The 19,748-nt window shown below is 45.2% G+C and overlaps 1 protein-coding gene across 4 annotated transcripts in view; it reads left to right on the forward strand.

Moving 5' to 3' along the window:
• The window catches only part of ARMH4 (armadillo like helical domain containing 4), a 79,994-nt gene that overhangs the window by 28,174 nt on the left and 32,072 nt on the right, over positions 1-19,748 (forward strand). For all 4 annotated transcript variants that reach the window (XM_054826762.1, XM_054826760.1, XM_054826763.1 and 1 more), the window contains one exon: positions 7,561-7,812. In XM_054826762.1, coding sequence (XP_054682737.1) covers positions 7,561-7,812 — 252 coding nt within the window. The remainder of the gene's footprint in view (positions 1-7,560; positions 7,813-19,748) is intronic.

The following is a 19,748-nucleotide window of genomic DNA, read 5'->3' on the forward strand; positions in this document are numbered from 1 at the left end:
ATCTACATCATCTGTGATGGATCTATGCTGGGTTTGTCTAGAAAATGAAGCTTAAATCAATTTTTTTCTTAAATCAGGCTGTTGGCTGTTCCTTTCCTGGGCAATGTAGTTGAATTGGATACTTCTAAACAGGCACCATTAAACAGTATTTTGCAAGAGAAAGTGGAGTTAACATCTCTGCTGGAGCTTATTTTTTTGCAATTGGGAAAACATACCATGTCCACAGCCCTTTTCCATGTGAAAGCATTTTGTTGAGAGAAGTAAACTCTGTACCTGCCTTCATCTGTCTTGCTCTGCCCTGTCCGCTTACAGGTCATGGTTGTTAAATCTGGACTGATTTGAATGTCCTTACTTGAAAAATCACCTCTTTGTCTTGATATTTATACTGCTTAGTTCGAGAACTGCATACCTCAGGTTAGAACAACTGTTCTGCAGCAAACTAGGGAGTAAACTTCTTATAGTCCATACTGTGTATTCTGCAGCATTCTGGGGTTTTTTTGCTTTAAAATAGCCTTGTATTGCTAAACTGACTCTCTAGCCTGGCTCAGTGTGAAAGCAATTTTGTGGTGAATGCTGCTGGAAACGTAGCTCTTAGGAATGATTGCCTCTGATCTTAATACAGAGGCAGACCTGTGGTCCCTGCTGGAATATCTTTTATGCCTTTTTTTTTTCCCCAAAACCTCTTTGGTGCCTCGCATCCCCTGTGACAAGCGATGAGCCAGAACTGAAAAATCAAGTGTGAATCCCCTCAGATTTGGGGGGAGGTAGGTTAGGATCAGAATCCAAATTTCTCCTTGTACTGTCTTTGCAATGTCAAAGGGACCTCTGCTGGGAAGCAGCTTCTGCAGCGCTTGGGCTTTGGCAAGCAGAGGGTGAAGACTTTCTGCAGCTCAAACATCAGCTCAGCTCTGCTGCCAGGGTTATGTTCCCTCTCCTAGACGTAGCAAGGATTTTCCTCTGTTACAGAAAAGCTTTGGGCATGTAATTTCCTCTTGAAACTTATATGGGTTAGGTTATCCTGCTTTGTGTGGTAGGATCCTACCCCACGGATGTGTTCTTCCCATTACTCCCTTTCCTTGGCTGTGCAATAGGCCAGAAGCTGATACCCCCTCCAAGAGGCCATGTTTGATTTTGCTCCCCTTCCAGAGCAAAGTATTTAAGGCTATGTTCATGCAACATGGTCCACAACTACCCCAGATAGCTTTGAAGTGAGCATGGCTGGGCTTAGCTGAACTCATCAATATGGGGGTTTTACCCTGATGATTTTGCATAGCTTCTGCACCCACTGCTTGCTTGGGTATCTCGACCTGCCACAGTTCAGTACTCTGCCCAAAAGCTGTCTGCGCATGATGAGAGCCCATCTATGTTCCTACCAGCCATCTTCTTCCAAGCTGTCATAAGCAATTGTTCTTGGCAGCATTTTGGAGATGTCAGATGGTGACATTATTACTGATCATGTGAAAGCAACAGATTAATAATAAGAGAATTGTCCTAGAAAGGTCTTCCTGCCTTGACAGTCAGCTGTGATCATAAAAGCAATGCAGAAAACGAACTTCACTGGAAGAAAGCATTTGTCAGACTTCTTAATGCCTCTTCCTCCTGTTCTGGGAAGAGGAGGTTGTCATAGACTGCCCCCCACTCCTAATTCTGTTATTTACATTCCTCTGCTTCCTATATGGTATGCACATGTGGGTGACCAGGGCCCAGTGCTGCTGTATGAGTGTGAAGTGGAAGAAAAGCTATGGGGTGCATGGTGGACAAGACATTTCAGTCTGGCCCTGCTGCCTTTTTCCCCTGTGAGTAGCTCTAGTACATGCAGGAGGAAAATAAATCACTTCCTTAGATGCACAGCCTGTCTGTGAAATGGGTGTTATTCTTCTCACCCTGGTACAGCATCCCTGGGAGAGGGTGGGACTGATTTCATACTGCAGAAGAGTTATAGTGGAGGCACAAACTAATACATGACAGCTCCTGTGGCTTGCTCTGTCCACCCTTTTGAAGTCTGTAATCTAAGTTATGAATGCCCTTGCTCTGTTGTGTGACAAGACCTGTAGATGGAAGGAAAAGGGATAGCTTTGACCAAAAGGTTGCAGCATCATGAGACCTCTTAGGTGGCTAGTTTGGCATCTGTGATGCTGTTGCAGATATCAAAGCTGACCCTGAGTCCTCTGCCATGTTTTGGTTGGCCAAAACTTCTTGAAAAGTAGAATTTTGCTCAATGGTGTGCAAACCCAAGCTTCCCCTGTTGCAGTGCAGGTGGGTGTTGTCATGCTTTGTTGTACTCTCCTTTCCTTCACAGGCATGTTATGCGGGTAGGTTCTAGATCTCCACTCTGCAGCCATCGTTCAGCTCACAGGAGCCTTTGCTCAGTGCTTACACAGGAGAGGCTGGTGTACCACGCCTCCCTGAAGTCACGCAAAGAGTGTGCTCACTACTGGAGACCAATTAGTGCTGGCTGCTGGTTAATCACAACTTACTTGGTGCTCAGACCCTACAGTGCTGGGTACTGTATAAAATCACAGCTTAGATTATCATGAAGCATCCGTGTTACTGTGTAGACAGCATTGTCCTCTGAGTTTGGGGTGAGGGAGGCTGGGAAGCAAAAGGACAAAGAAAATGAGCACCAAGTTTTGTCCTGCAACCTCCTTTTTAGTTTGTTTTGCTCTCTTATTTTTTCTTCCCAGTTTGAATTCAGTTTGTGACTGTCAGTGAATCTCTCACCTTCTAATGAGACACTCTTGCTGCTCAGGGCACAGCAAGATATTTCTCTTGTGCACTAAACCTGACAAAGGATGGTTTCTTGAATCTTGTGAGGAGTAAAAGCGTTTGCAAACATTAATGGAAAGCACCTAAACATAGAAACATCCGTCTTCAGTGAAGGTCTCTGCAACTGAAAACAGAGGCCCCGATGTAACTCTGTTGCCTTCAGCAAGGTTATGACAACAGTGGCTTCAGCTCTGGCTTGTTATAAGCCATCATACCAAAAAAACTTTTCCTCGTTGCCATTGCAGCCCCTTTGCAGCATGTTCCTAACGGTGGCGTTTGCACTGAGTGCTGCACACCTTGCTGGTGCTGCTCTCCCATGGCGTGGGCTCACAGCCGCTGCCCTGTGTGAATAGCAGCGCTGTGAGTAATTTGGATTTCCTCCTGCCTGGGAGGAGTGTGGGTTTCTGCAGCTATGTGAAGCCTGTGGAGAAGCCCGACTAAAGTCATCTATGAGGAATGGGCAGTTGGCGCTTTGAACTGCTGGGAGGAAGAGCTGGCCCTGTGATCCCCTTCCCTGCAGCACGGGACCATCAGGAGGGGCCGAAGTCCCTCTTTGCAGTTGATTTGTGAGGGCCCTGGTGCCATCGTGGGCTGAGGCTTTTACTTAGGGGATGCCTACCGTTATCCAGCTGCTTCAGACGCTGCTGGTTCTGGGTTCCTGCTGGGTCAGGGAAGTGCCTCACGATGGAGGTGCGAGGTGGTCTCATTTTTCTCTGCTGGGTCACAAGAGTCATCATAGATATGTACAGTTTTGAAGTGAAAAACTTTTTTTTTTTTAAGCAGGCATAGGGAGCTTTTACCACCCTGAAACAGCACCTCCCATCCTATGGATATCACCAATGTCACTAATGGATCAGTACAGAGCCCCATGATAAAGCCCAACCATGGCTGTTTCTGGTGACTATTTAATAAAGCTGGGAACCCCCAAAACTCCACTAATTTTTCTTTATTTTGCCTCAGGCTTGTTTTCTTGGTGCTCTCCTATAGCTTCTCCAAACCTGAAAATTTGAATGCTGGTTACAAGGTTGTCAAGTCCTTCAAAACTAAAATCTTTGACATGTGAACTGGGAATCTCATTTTCCTGGGGATGCCTGCTGCTTGCATCTCTCTTAGGCTGTACCATTGTCACAGCAGGGAGGTGTTAAATGTCCTGATTTTTTTTTTTCTTTCCTGTTTCAGTGGAGACAAAGCAGAGCCTACTTTACAGAACACAGTGCTTATTTAGTCTGTCAGAGTGGCAGATTTTGGATTTCTTCACTCTAGGAGATGAGTCTTTAACTCTGCCCTAGACTACTCTTGCATTACCCTAACTGCAGTAGAAAATATGAACCTCTGCTTGGACTATAAGTGTTTCAGTGCTGAAGTCTCCTGGTGTCACCAGGAGAGAAGACAGGATGCCATCCCTCCTTGATGGGTCCACGTGGCACATCATGAGCAAGAGCTAGGATTTGATGCGTGCAGAGAGAATAAGACAATCAGCTTATATGTAGCATGAAGAACTATAGAACAAGGATGGCTCATGGCAGAAACTGTGCTGTGTACCTCTCTGCTTCAGCGAGCAAGGGGCACTTGTGACCCCTGTCAGATGTTCAGAAGTGCTCCTGCAGCTGGGCTCCAGGCGAATACCTGGTTTGGGGAGATTCATGTCTGTGGCCAAGGAAACTTAATTCTTTTGTTTGGAGACTGCCTTGACAACAAAGTGCTAAGCGTTTCATTGTATGTTTATCTTGCTGCTTTTGTAAGGTGAATCTTTGCCAAAACTGAAGAGTATATACAAGCACAATACACAAAATAGTTCACAATAGTCTGCAAATGCACATGAAAATCCGAATGCCTTCTCAATCTGCTGGCCTTTGCACTTTCAGTTCTTGCTGCTTTCGGTCTCTTTGTTTATTTTCTTTCAAAGCTGCTGCTGAGGCAAGGCCAAAAAGCGCTAATTTTGTAAAAGGCTCTTGTGTGAAGCACAAGCCTCCAGCTTGAGGTCCAACTGTGTCATGCTTGCTTCGTTTTCCATCTTATGAGACTACCAAGTGTTATGCTCAGCCTGCCCACAGCTGCTGGGCTCCTGTTGCACCTCTGCTTCTGAAATCCAACGTTTCTGAAGTTTGCGATTTTTTTAGAAATGTAGCTTCCTCCTTGTGACCACCAAGTGGTGCTCTGCGCTGCACCTTGCAGCGAGGCAAGCTGTTGGCATTTTGGGATGGGGGCTTAAAAAGCTGTTTTCAGAAGTAGGAATGAGCCAGAGAGGAGAAGGAAACAAGTCAAGAGTCCTTTCTTTCCTCCTCGCTGCGGCTGTGCTACAAGGACTACATTATTCACATCTTTATGCTGTGCCTGCGTGATGATTGATGTAGCTTGGTGATGATCGGATGTGATAAGTAGTCTTGGCACTTTCAATTTGGGTGTTCAGCTTGGCTGCCTGCTAGACTTTGGAGGTACAGAGATGGCTCTCTGCTGCTTCAAAACTAGCTCCTGGCAGGTGTCTCTGATTTAGCTTGCTAAAATCACAAGAAGCTTATAAAACCCTTGCCCCAAACTAGTTTTTCTGAGATAAATATCAGATCCTGTTTTTTTCTTGGCTGCTTTTTCATCCAGTCCATCTAGGGGAAAATCTCTGTTCATGTTCCTCCTCTCTGGTGTGCTACCTGTTTAATGTCTTTGCTATTAAAGTTTGGAAATGTTTATAGCTGTGTTGCTCTCAGCAGAGGCAAAACACCGACATTAACTTGTCTTTGCAGGTTTCCTGCAAGCACTCTCCAGGTGCTATTCTCAGGTTTACAGAAACTGTGTATTTTGTATGAAAACATGCAGTTTGATAGAGAAAATTCTTATGTTGATTTGAAATGATGGGCACATTATAAGACAGAAACTGCCTATAAAATGTAATGGGAATTTAAGGGGCTAACTACATCCCTGTAAGCTCCATTAGATGCTCTGCGTGGTATAACTGTTTGCAGGAGTGATCGTTCCTTTCCAGGTACTGAAAGCCATGCGATAGCATGATGATGCAGCTAAATTCAAACAGCAGCTCATTTGTATGAAATACAGGGCTAGAATTGAAAGGTGGCAAGAGGGATTGTTTTGTCTGGTGAGCTGGAAAAAACGTGGTGTTTTAAAGCAAATCCTTGAATTAGAAGGAAAGGAGATGCCATGTAACAGCACAGCAAATGCTGTGGTTTTATAATGTGCACTGATTTCTCCAGGTATCCTGATCTGTGAAGTAGAGGCCAGAGGAAGGATGCCAGCTCCCCCCAGTCAATTCAAGTTGGATAGCCACCAACTAAATAGCTTCCCCAAAGTTCCCCAGTTTGTTTCTTGGGTGTTTTGTGGAACGGCTGTGCTGGAGTGCCATTGCATCCCGCAGCAGAAAGCAGAAGAGTAAAGCATCACCTGCTTACTTACAGCAGGTATGATATGTCCAGCCCCTCAGGTGTCCTACCTCAGCTGCTCCATCTTATTGTGGTGTCCGTAACCTATATGAGGTACAACTCCAACAGAAATAAAGGCATATCTAGATAACAAATGTTGATTTTGCTGGATTGTTAGTTTTGAACATGGTCTTAGACTCCCGGTTAAACCAGCTGTTCAGATGCAGGCTGATGGGCTCTCCCAGTCTGAGTACATCAGGAGGGATGAGCAGAGCTTCATGTAAATTAGATAAAGCGCATAAATATTATGTTTTAGTTTTCCACTTTGAAAAACTAATCATAAGAAATTCAAAATGTGTCATTATTCCAGATACAATCTTTTCATGGTGGGTAGCTCCATTAGTAGCTATTAAACAGCTCGGATACAAATTCTGGCTCAGGAACTCCTCAAGTCTTTGATAACTAAAAGCTGGGAAGAGAGAGTGTGGGAAGACTGGCTCAGTGTGTGCCCTGCTCTAGTCTTTCTTCAGCATCTGCGGCTAATTGTGGTCAGAAATAGGATGCGGGCAGAAAGGGCCTTTGGTGTGATCCAGTATGGTGGTTCTTGTGTTGCCATTTTAGATTCTGAAATATGGCTTGAGTATTTATCTCTCCATATGTTAACAGTACAGTCATCTTTGGAATAAGACGGGTATCTGCTCTAGTGGAGAATCCAGAGGGATTTCCTCAGCATCACGTTTATCTGCTCTCGCGTGAAATATTGGCTGTGCTGCCTTCTTTTCAGTACTGAGTTAAGTCTTCCTTGGTCATACCTTTGTCTGGTGTAGATCTGTTGTGACAGGAGTGCCGGTATAAACCTGCTGAGGATCACTGCCATCACCCCTCTTCTCCCACACCCAAGAGCTGATCTGCCAGCATACCTCAAAGCGAGATGCTTTTTCTGGAGGAGCATAGCAGTCTAATTGGGCTGGAAAGCGATGTCCTTCCCAGAGCTGTGAAAAGCCTAATAAACATTAAAAATAGAGCCAACTTATTGCTACCTCCAAGATTGGAAATCAGGGAAATAGTTCTCACTTGAGCTGAAAGCAGAGAGTTGAGCAGAGAGCACCGTAGTTAGATACACTCAGGTATTTGGACACATGCACCTGCTTGCTTGTACTCTGCTATTAGGAAGCAAAATAACTATTTCCCACTAATGTATTTGACAGTCTAAGACAACATCTCATTGTTACTTAGCAACTTCACATGGTGGTGAGCTCTTCCACATTAACCCCTTTGGGTGTCTTTCCTGTTAGAAAACTTCATTCAGCTGGTCTGCCTTTGGAGAAGTGGTATCAGGTGACTGTCTTGGTGCTCACCTATAGAGATGTATAAACATTGTCTTCTGGGATCTTTCCTGATGTTGCTTTTGTGTTTCCCTGGCCAGAGGGTGAGGAAGAGGAAGAGGATGAAGAGGAGGAGGAGGAAGAAGAGGAGGAAGAGGAAGATGAGGAGGACAAAGACATAGATTCAATGGATGAAAGCATGGAGGGTGACACAGAGCTGCCAGGTTTCACGCTTCCAGGCGAGACCTCCCAGGAGCCCATAGCTGGCCTGGAAAACCCTGTGGCCCAGCTGGCTGGGGTGTCCTACCAGGTTCCCGACACCATTGAGTGGGAGCAGCAGAACCAGGGTCTGGGTAAGAGAAAAAGCCCTTTCTTCCTTTACCCTTACAGAGGATATGCCTCCTGCTCTTACCTCATGCTGAGAAGTCTCACAGGTTGGCTCTCAAGCTAAACGCAGAGCAGGTTCATTTCTGAGGAAGCCCAGTCCACCAGTGACAACTGGTCAAACTGGGATGGTTCCCAGGCAGTGTGACCTGGGTTTTCATTTTGAGGAGAGCTGCTCTGAATACTCCAGACCTGCTCCTTCATTCCCAGAGCTTAGTGTTGCCTTGCTTCAAGGGTAGACAAATAACTAACTTCTCAGTTACATAATGGAATATAAGTTATGTAAGTTATATAAGGGAAATCTCAATTCCATTTGCCCAAGATGGGTTGGTGCAGGGATATACGTCCTGTGAGGACAAAGCGAATAGCCTAATTGGGTAGTTGATCATCAGCCTATTTGCTACTTCTGCAGCATTTTTGTAAGCGCCACTTTTCTGGCATTTTTAAGGAGTGTATGGTCCCGGCACGGGACCCCAAGCTGGCAGTGTTAAGCAAGACAAACTTGCAAAGCCTCTATAAACCTTTATCCAGTTTATTCCCACTGTATGTATAGGCCCTGTGTTTAATGACTGGAATAATTTATGCCACCTAGGAATAGCTTATCAGTGTTTATATGTGTGATGTCCATCTGATGCAATTCAAAGCTGGTGTGGGACAAGGTAGAGTTTAGAAGAGAACTTGCCTAGCTTGGCTAAGGGCACTGGGATCGTTTCCCAGCATACTTAATTTCCAAGCTAAACCCCGTCAAAAGCAGTGGGAACCTTTCAGGTGAATTGGTGGGAGCCGAATCATGTCTATACAGAAGGTCTCTGTGTCTGACTGTTAGGGAACTAGCTGTTTTGAGAAGCTCATCAAATAAAGAAACTCCAAAACTCTTTTATATGTCGTATTATAAGAACTATCACTTCCCATGGATGTTCAATTCTGATTTAACCTGGTGGTTCTCCCCCTGTGATGCTGTTTCCAGCCTGCTTCGGTGGTGTTAGCTTCCTTTGAATTGAATCAAAGAGCGCATTTCAAGAACTCCATGGGAGGGTTGCTTTTTGAGAGCAGATTGAGTTTGCATCAGGTCTGATACCTCCCCGTCCCACTAACTCTTTCTTGAAAAATGTTGTATTGGATGGTTTCCATGTCAGATCTGTTTCATGTGTCCTGTTATCGCATCAGGCTGGACAGGAGGGGTGTGTGTGTGTGGAATAATTATAAGCGTTTAATGGCTTTGTAGTTGGCTTTGGCAAGCTGGATTAAAGAGGCACGTGACAGTGCTCGGAGGAAAAGCGTAAGAAACGTAGGGCTGGCTTGGTGAGCTCTGTACAACTGCTAGCAATAGTGAGAAGGTAGCATTAAACTGTTGACCATCTAAAACTATTTGCCTGATTCAGGATCATAAGTACCAGGATGGATGGCTTGGCAGAGCTTTGCCTCTAAATCAGTCAGCCCTGGCTCAGGGTGCCAGCGCTTTGGAATGTGTTCAAGAGAGGCAGCGTTTTGCAAACTTTGAGGTGTGTCCCCACACACCAGGCATCACGTTGTGCAGCGTGGAGGAAGATGGCAGTGATACTTGGTACACTAACCATCCCAGCTAGGGTGGCTGATGCAATGTCATCTGGCTTGGGCTCTGATGGGAGCCCTGTTCCCAGAACGGGGTGCAGGGCAATGGCTCATTTGTCTGGAAGGGTGTCTAGAGACTGCTGAAGATGCTGTTGTATATGACATAGGCTGTTGCCATGAACTTTGGGGCTATGAAGGAGGTTGTTCTGCATAAGTCATCGGGCACAGTTCTGGTCATAGCTGATGCAGGTCTGAACTGGAGTCATGGCTGCATTTCCAGCCCTACCACCTTCACTGCTGGAGGAAGAGGCTCAGGGTAGGAGATGCATATCAGATGCATTGCTAAAATCAGGCAAGTGAGAAAACAGTGACCAGAGGATGAAGCTCTCCCTGGTGTGCAGTAAACCTCTCTAGCTGGAGAGGCTGTAATAATAATGCACAAAAAATAAGCAGGCCTGGGCTATGAAACAATATGTAGGTTTAACACTTCTCGTGTAATAGCATCTGTTATGAGGGGCCCTTGCCCTAGCACGGGACTACGCTGGACAGTACACTTTGCACTGTCTCTTCCAGAGATCTGCTTCTGAACATGTGGGCCCAGTTCAGTTTCTGATGTTTGATATTGCATCATCCTGCACCCTTCATCCTCCACCACCTTCTCTCTTTCTTAGACCTTGGAAAGACCATTTTTTCAAAAATTTCAGACACGCAATAAATTGACTGTGTAGCAGAAGGCAGGATTTTTCTCCTTAACTTATGTTTTACTGACCCTCATGCAAATTGGAAGAGCCCCCCGTGAAGTCTGTCAGATTGGGTCGGTTGCAGAGCGCTGAGTCCGGGCACCTGAAGGACTCAGTGGACATGAATTTCTGCATTCTCTGGAAGTGCCTGGCTGGCTTATGTGTCACCAGATCTGAATGGTTTGGATTGCCTTTTATTTTTGTCTGTTGCAGTCTGTGCTAGCAGCCATGAGAGAGAGGATGAAGCTGTGGCTGAGTTGAGTTCATCTTTAGGAGTTAGATGGGACTTCTGTGCAATGGTGTTATAGGCAAGAAAAGAGGGGATGTGGTGGCATCAGTCTCTCTCACCCCTCTTATTCTGCCAGGTAAACACTTATGTAAAGAGCCATTTATTCTTTTTCTGTCTAGACGACCTTAATGGCTCTTTGATATTGCTTCCTTCTCCATCTGCAATGTGCTGATGCCCACAATGCTCCTAAGAGGAAGGGAAATTATTCATGTTTCAGAGGCACAAAAAACCACAAGGGCTTGCATGAGCTCACATCAAAAATCTGAGGCCAAGCAAGGAGTTGAACCCAAGTGTTCGAAGGGCTCGTTTGCTGGGAGTGCGTGGGGAATGGCATCTTTGTGGCGGTGCTGGGCTCCTTTTCCCTGTGATGCTGCTGCAGTAGTGTAGCCCTTCCCCTCTTCCCAGTTTGTTGGAGTTTCTGCCCTGGTTTCCTAGCCCTGGGTGTGTGGACACACGCTGGGCTACTGCTGTGTCCATATCTGTGTCCATACCCGGTTCTGGTTATGTGTTTCTTTATGGGGTGTATTAGGGAGAACAGGAAGGGTGGAAAAAGCCTATAGCTTGTGTCAGCAGGAGGAGGATTGCTAAGAACAGAAGACATCCCCCCAGTCTGGCAGGAGGCCAGAAGAGCTGCCCACATTGTTCTGCTGGAGCGCCTGGAGAGACCAGACTCACCGTGAAGGGCTCGTAAAGCTTTAGATCTGCTGGACATGTGCATGGACTATTTTGCTTTGAAATTCTTTTTCTCTAAGTGCTTTTCATCTAAAGCTACCTCTTTGAAATCCATTTCCTTTAAGTGCTTTTCTTCTAAAGCTAAAATTAACTTGACTTTAATTTTAAGATGGCTTCGTACCTGCTGTACGCAGCCCCTGGGGTGGGGGAGCTGCAGTTCTGAATGCAGCTGAGTCAGGGGCACTGTGCTCCCGCCTGCCTCAGCCCACGGCATCCGTCTTTGTGCGTCCCGGGGAAGAGCTCTGCGCTTCCCGTCCTTCACCAGAGTGTGATGAGATGTGAAGATTTTCCCATCTTGTGCGAGTGAAATATGGTTTAGAGGGGCGAGTTGTTCTGCTTGACCTGGGATATGGCACAGGAAAGGAAGACTTGAAGAAAGATAACAGTACCCAACGGAGTACAAGATGAGGGTTCCCCATCTAAGCACCAAACTTTTACAGTTGGCATTTTCCATCTTTAAAATACTTTGCGCATGGGTTCTTCTCCTGGGGATACATCTGTCCTCTGGCCTCCAGAATTTTGACATTTAATGCTAAAATCTATAGTACAGAAGAGCCCAGAAGTATTGGAGTAGCTATTCTCAGGTCAGTTATTACTGCGTTTGCTTGGTCTGATGGCTGACACACTGCAAATCCCTAGAGAATGAGTAACTTGATCCACAAACAGCTTGGCAGAGCGAGAGACAGTTTAAATTTTTGTAGTGGTCAATGAGAAAGTGCTGGGGAAACAGAATTATTAAAAATGTCAATTCTGGGAAGTCAGATGGTCCTACATAACTCCAGCTGAGCAAAAAGCAATTTATATGTGCCAGTAATGAGGCTGTCAGTTTTACAGTCCATCAGCTGACTCTCTAACCAGCAATATTCCGACAAAAAGTAAAGCAGAAGATGATGTCATCTGTGCCTTTATAAAATAGAATTTGATCCTCCAAAAGCAGTTCTGATGGCCTGCAGCTCTGGAGAAGGAAGGTCTGAATATGCTTTGGGGTCTTTTTTGGTGTCCTATTCCAATGCTTTGTTTTCAGAGGTTGCCAGTGAAGGACACGGCAGTGCTTTGGGACCTCTCTGCATTGTGTGTGAGATGACTTTGACCTTTGTCTACTTGTTTCTTGATTTGTATGTAGGTGGTGCGTGGTGGGCAAACACCGAACTGTTCGGAGAGCATCAGAGGGGCAGGAAACTTGGGCTTTCTGGGAATGAATAAAAATACATAATTTTTCCCTGCTACCTCTTTTGTGATTAAGTGTTTGTGCGTTACAAGGAGAACTGCAGTTGGTTTAGATGGGTTCAAACCTAGTGAACAGTTTGTGGGTCCTTTAGTTATTCCTCATGAATGTTAGATGGTCTTTGTTGTACACTTCCATGGAGATCAAGGCCCTCTACTTCTGTGTTGGTGGTGGCTACTGTGACTGTGCTCTTCTCCTACTTCTTAAGAGTATTCTCCCAGTGTCTGTAAGAATCCTTATTTTACAAACCATGAGCCAAGACATAGCAACTTAGCTTGAACTGGTGTGGGAACTTTGCGGCAGAGCATGAAAATGTCCCTAGGCTCCCAAGCTATTTGTTAATGCCATAGTGCCTGCCTATCATCCACGTCCCAAGATGAAGAACTCCTGCTATCCGTAGTAAGGTAGCAGCAGGAGGTCTAGGGCAATTTAATTTGGCTGCTTTGGAGCATGCAGTAGGTTTTTTTGTGCATTCAAAACATGCGGAGTTGTTTGGAGTGACAATGACATTTTCATCTTGAGGCATATAGGGTGGTGACGTTTTGAAGATATGGCTCAAGTTGTCTGAGTAGAGGTTGTTATGGTGGACTTTGGTTCTTTAGGATCTTGACTAAACCCACCAGTTGCTTATCCTAGGCCACTACTAATATAGCAGCAGTAAACAGAGGAGAGTCTGATTTGAGCCATGAACCTTAAGAGAGGAAACTCCATTGTTATGATCAAAATTTTGTTTTATGGGCAAAGAGGAGGCACACCTGATATATTTATAAACCCAAGAATGTATTGCTTATATAACTGAAATCTTAAGAGTCTAATAATTATTAGTCCAGATCTAATTATTAAAAGAAAAGAAACAATAATGCAGTTAGGATTGTTACACACACTCTTCTTCGTTTCTGTGCTTTATCCTGGAGTTATGCTTGTCCTTCCCTTGCTTCTGTGGGTCCTAAGGTTAGTGGTTTCATTCAGGGGTCAGTGGTGAGTTTATTAGGGTGAGTCATCAACATCTGGAGTCCTTTGCCAGGAGGAATATGGTGTTCACATTGATGATTTCCTCTTTCTCGCTTTAGGGTCCACTTGCAGTCATTTTTCCATGTTTGCTAGCATGCTTTTTCACCTTGCTCTTTCTTCATTGATCTGCAGTTCCATATTACATCTAAATTTACTATATATGGTGGCTTTTATGTATGTTAGATACTATTTTTTGTTCTCTCGTTTACCATAAACTCAGTTTTGTCTAGGTCTGCATTTCTTTAGCTGACCATTGGTGTGCTGTTTATATCCACCTGTTTTGGCAATGGCAATACCGTATTACAGGGCTACGTGATTGTGCTGTAGCTTGTAAGAAGTCACCTGAATTGCCTAGTTGCATTCACAGCAATCATTATAGGTTTCCGTCTACCCATGGAGGTACTGTACACAATGGAATTTGGACCATCCCTTTAAATGGGAATTAAAGATAAAAAAAAAAATAAAATGGCAGTTCAGAAAGAAGTTGTGAAGTGTCTGCTTTTCATGTATTTTTGTGTGTAGGATCCTAGTTCTTACAATAATGGAAGGTCATATAACTTTCTCACTTAGGTAATGACAAGGCACTTGCATAATAAAGATGCTTTTGGAATGTGATTTTTTTTTTTTTAATGGATAAAAAATATTTGCAGCTCTGAGTAGTTACTTACAGAGAAAATAGCTCTAGCTGTATTGCAGATCTGTGGTCACGAATTGTTCTGCATAAACCATATAACGTATGCCACTGGTTAATGATGGTAAGGCAGAGTAGTGGAAGATGATGAATATTTGAAATGTCATTTTTACAGGAAGCTCGGATTAATGCTTTTATGGGCAAAAATAACCAGCATTAGGAAGACAGAAACTGAGACTCAGAAGTTAGTAGTATGTTCTTTAATTGCTGCCCCAAATGGATCTATTTTAAGTACTCCTATAGCTCATGTTATTAGAACATCAGCATGCCTTTTAATCTTTAATGCATTTGTCGTCTTAATTACTCTGGAAAGGGTATTCATGTTTTACAGGTGGTAAGCAAAAACAGAGAGAGGCCAAGTGACCCCACTGGTTTCATGAGGGAGCCTTTAGCAGAGCAGGGATTTGAACGAGGTGAATTAAATTAGTGCTTGGGCATTTCCTTTCTGTTGCTGGAGGAAGTGTGCACCTGCATTTCTCCCTGGAAAAGGTGCAAAGGGTCACACAAAAAGTCACCATCCCAACAGAAGGGACTGAGCCCATAGAAATCCCAGGTGAGAGAGGCTGGTAGGAACCAGGATCAGGAGCAGAGCCAGCAATTTTTTCTTCCTGATGTGTTTGAAGCGCAGCCGCCTGCAGCAATCCTGCCCTCTGTAGCTTTGCCCCATACATATTTATGGGAGTTTTGTTGTACAAAGCATTGGCCACGCGAGGTCTGCGTTCCAGACGGCTGCAGACTGAAATGAGCAGTCTCAGAAATATAGATGATTATTTTTCCTGTCTTTCTGGGTGCTCCAAATAATTTATACAGTTCCATATGTTCCTTGCTAGCTCCCCTTCCTTCTCGCAAGCAGTAATAAAGCTCCCATCATCAATCTGTGCCTAAATCAAGTTTCTGTTCCTCATGAGGGACGTGTACTCTGTTTGGAATGACTTCTTTTTTAACTGTTTTAAGAGATTGTTCATGGTTGCATCTTAATCCTGGAGTGGACTCATATTTAATCAGGTTCGCCTTATCAAAGGAACTTTTCCGTCCACGTACCTATAAACAATAGCGAACCTCTCTGCCAGCTCGATGTGCTATACGCTATTGTAACGACAGAGCAGCTCCCAGGAGGGAACAATTCATATTGGAGATGGCTTTTTCTTTGCATCAGCTTTTATCCCAATATGTTTTGAGGACTGTGTCTCTTTCTCCTCTTTAATGTTGCTTCTTTCTTTGACCTGACTTGCTCCTGCTTCTACTCTGAAGCCAGCTGAGATGATGAGCCTTGCGGACCAGTCCTGCACACACTGCAGCATAGTGCTTGGTGGCACAGTGAGAAGAACCCCTGTGCCTCGCGCTGGGACCTTGAACAATGGGACCTTCCAGCAGATGCAAAACTTGGACAAGTCTGAGCCCCGTGGTCCTCACCTACCACCCTGCTCTTCCCTTTTTCCATCCAGCAGAAGTCTGCCGTGTCCTCGTGAATGAGGCCCATGCGTTTTAAATGGGAGAAGCTGACAGTGTGTCTGGTCTGCTGTGAACCGGGATGAGGAGTTTCCAGCCACGGAGCATGTACCACTAATGGGTTGAAGCCACATCCTTCTTCTTGGAAGCACCCCAACTCTTGTCCTCGAAGCAGAAATTAAGACTGAGAGAAAAGAATAGCGATGAGTCAAACAGAAGATTGGAGGGTGTTTTGGTGATACCCAGCTCTGAAAGCAAGCAGCTATCAGAAATAGGTGAAATAAAGCCATTGCTTGTGATAAAAATGTGTGTGCTTGCAATTTATCATAAGGAAGGGCAAGACAGCGGGGCCTTTCTGCATGGAAACCTCCAGCAGCAAACTTGGGCTGATATTTTAGCCTGACGTTTTTGGTGGAGCGTATCGAGAAAAAGCAGCACTGTAACATCCTCAGATCCATTACTTTGAAATAGCAGCCCCTCTGCAAGGTTTATACGTCTAGTTAAACCTGTGTTAGAGGAAGAGTGGCTGAGGCCATTTGTTACCAGCCCTTAAGTGCTGCGTCCTGGTGCTGGGGGCAGATTTAGAGGCAGTTTGCTTGGATTTGGCTCTGCCTTCCCTCTCCCTGCCCGCAAAGAAGTTGGGATCCCATCAGAGAAGATGTTAACCTGGGGTTACTGGCTGTTGCTGGTGGGAATGAAGAGGTCCCGTCCATCCACAGCATTTCTCCTCTTTTTTTCCTTCAGTTCGGATTGAGGTGGTGTGAAGCCACGGAGAAATCGCCCGTCGGTTTGTGGGAGGAGAGATGGGACATTCATCACTGTGACTGAGGTGATCGGTACAAGAGGTCCCAGCTGAGGTCTGGCCGAGCAGGGGATGTTTCTAATGGATGGTGAGAGGCCTGAGTGCTGCTGTCACTCCTTCATGCCCTCGTCCTCACTACCCTGCTGTGCAAAAAAATCTCTTGAAAAATCTGCAAGGAGGGAGAAACACAGCTTCTGCAGCAGAAAGGGCTGAGTCTCTCTGGCTTGGGGCAGGGGAGCTTTGGGTGATGTTTGTGTGCAGACAGTGTTAGGGAACCTTTGACGAAGGAAACTGAAGTCTGGGCCACCGGTTGCCTACAATTTGCCTGGCAGACCGTAGCTGAGCAAATTCACCCTTCTCTGCATGCTTGGCAGCATGACAGGTAGCCTGCAGCAGCCCCAAGCTCCTGGGCTTTCCCAGCACAGGAGGACTTCTAACGGGCTTTCTGCCTGCACCTCCAGTTGCTCTTGTCGGCACAAGAAAGCAAAGTTGGAAAACTCAAGCATGTGGCTGAGCGTTTTTGACCTTCTCTGGCTGTCTGGCTCTATGCATCCATTTGCTACAACCTTTAGAGTTAGGATGTGTCTATTTTGGAGCACGGCTTGGTATTTGCTGCTCCAAGTAATTTATCTTGTTTTTTCGCCTGGATTAAAGGATAGGGTCCATTAGCCTGCACAGAGCTCCATGCTGCAAGGGCTGGGCTGCATCTGCTAACCAAGCACCATCTGGGGTTCTGCACAGCGCGGCGAGGCAGGCATCCTTCTAGACTGTCAGCTGCCTTGGCTCTGTCTGACCGCTTGACTGTCAGCCCTACTCTAATATAAATTGTGGTGTCTTCTCTCTCTCTTTAATCTGCAGTGATACTTTTTTTCCTCGTGTTTGCAATTTCAGTGTATACATGTATCACATCTCAGTGTGCTTTGCCTCTTCTCCTTCAGTTTATACATGTCAGAAAACTTTGCTCCATTTAGACAGGAGATCATTTTCGTTCGTCTCTCCCTTTGGGTTTTAGTAATCACTTATCTTGATTGAAGAACACAGGCAGGGCAGTAGCTTTCCCTGGGTAAGAGCTATTAATTTTTCCTTTTTGTACTAGTCTGGGTGGCCTTTGCTGCGTAAAAAGAGACTTGTCCTCATGTTGGAGAAATTGCATTTATTTTCTAATAGTGATCTATACTACAATGCAAAAGATCTGTCTGTTTTCATGGCATTTCAGCCCTCCAAAAAAAAAAAATATGGAGAGAGGGAAGGCGAAGGTTCATCGGCGTTGAATTGCCTCTCTTCTTTGGGGGATTTGTGTCAGAGACTGATCTTTTGGGTCAAAACGTTGGCTCTGTTGCAGAGCCGGTAAGAGAAAAATACAGGAAAAGAGCTCATTGCGACGAATAGCAGTCAGAGAGAAGGTAATTTATTGAGAAGATAGTTTTAAAATACTCCTTTCTAATGAGAATGTAGATATGCTTTCTCTCTGCTCAGTCAGTACAAACCACAAATGACTGATGCTTAACCTACCTCCCCTCTGGTGTTTGCTCAAATTAAGATCACTTGAGGATCAAAGGATATCCAAGCTCCTTCCTGGAAGGATGCTCTCTTGATACACATATAAATACTGCCCTGCCTGAGAGTGACTTAGAAACATGTATTGGAAATAAGTAAATTGCTTAGATTTTGACTGACAATAAAATAATTACTTCAAACCTCCAGCAATTGTTGTTTCGCAAAAATGCTGGGTATCAGCATTAATCACAGAGAGGGGTCAATATGGTGAGAATTACTAGAGGCTTTTGCTTTCTTTTTTTTTGGCTTTGTTTTTGAATAACTCTAATCACAGCTTCATCCAAGCCTGGGATGTAATCAAGGGTTTCAGCAAGGCTGTTCCCCGATAGCCTATCATTTATTTTAATATACCAGCAATGCCATCTGCATTGAGGCTTTATTAACGTGAAGCGAGGCCAAGACTTTCTCCAGATTTGTTCCTTTTCTAGGTTGGTTTCCCCACATCCCCCCATTCCCCTCTGACTGCTCAGGCTGACTTTCTCACTCAGGTATTTACACGGTTCGGTTTTGCAGTAGTGGGTGCTCGGGCTTGTGCTTGTTTTTAGCAAGGGGCTCGATGCAATCACTGGGGCTGGGCTCTGTCCTGCTGGCCATCTGTTCTGCAGCCGCAATGTGTCGTGTCCTCCCCGCCATTTTGTTTAGCAGCGTCATGTTGTTGTTCCTGTAAGTTGGACGCGATGTCGCATCCATCGTATCAGCTTATGGATGCATGTGCTGAGGGGATCCGAACATTGCTCTGAGGTCCCCGTCAGGATCCCAGCCCTGGCACACGTGGCATTGCAACGGTCCTTCTGCACTTTTGCTGCCTGTGCAAGTTGAGCTGGCATTTCTCTTTGCACGCTTGAGGACAGGTCTAACACCAGTGGAGGATTTAGAAGGGCCCTCGATGGCTTCCCCGTACCACCCTGTTGACCTGGCATGGGATTGCCCCCCTTGAGTTATCCTGATTTTGTTTCCTTTCAGCACAGCTGTCCCAAAACCCAGATGTGAGTGTGTGCTTTGGTTTAGGATTGAGGAGAAATCTTGGTGTCTGCCCTTCCAGTCCAGGCAGAAGCCGTTTCTTCCTGTGAGTAAGCCTTGGGGGTCGGTTGCTTTGCCCTGCTCAGTTCTGGCTTTCTTTGCAACTGTCCATAAGCAAGTTCTGGAAAATGATAAGGTAGGATTCAGTATAAATATCCTGTCAGGAAAATATCTTCCTCTTGGGTTTTTTTATTTTCTGTATCTGTAAGAACTGGTTAAATACAGTCGTCTTCTAGTTTTTGGTTGTAGGGACTTTTGGGTAGAGGGTTGAGTATAGCATTAGACTAAATGAATAGCCTCAATGAAGCAATGCTTTCTGGTTATATGTGCTCTCCCATAGCCAGAACATGTTCCTGTGAGTGCTGTTTATGAAGACTAGATTTTATTAAGTGCAAATAATATGCTATTGATTTAGAAGATGTTTTGGGGGTTAGCGGGCAAAGATACAGTCCTGCAGTAGACATGTACTGCCTGTAAGTGTGTACAGCGGTGTAATGTCTAGGCTGGAGGTGGGTTTCTTTGCCAGACAAAGTGCAGCTGCATAATTCTGCACCCTTCACTGTCTTTATTCTAGCCAGCAAATGCATTCCTGGTCGCATCCTTCTTGGGAGACTCATGTGGTCTTCTGCCTCAGGCTTATGTCAAGTTATGGAGCATCATCTGAAGCATGGTAGCTGCTTCTGCACGTGGCCTTAGTCTGCAGCGACCTCAGGGTGACATGCCATCACCTGGCCACAGTGAGATGAGCTGAGCTAGGTCAGAGCACCTTACGTTTCCCATCGGCTGGCAATGTGTCTATGTGGCTCAGGTATTTTGTGATGACCTCTTCAGTCACAGT

The sequence above is a fragment of the Grus americana genome, chromosome 5 (assembly GCF_028858705.1).
Source record: "Grus americana isolate bGruAme1 chromosome 5, bGruAme1.mat, whole genome shotgun sequence".
Taxonomy (NCBI): domain Eukaryota; kingdom Metazoa; phylum Chordata; class Aves; order Gruiformes; family Gruidae; genus Grus; species Grus americana.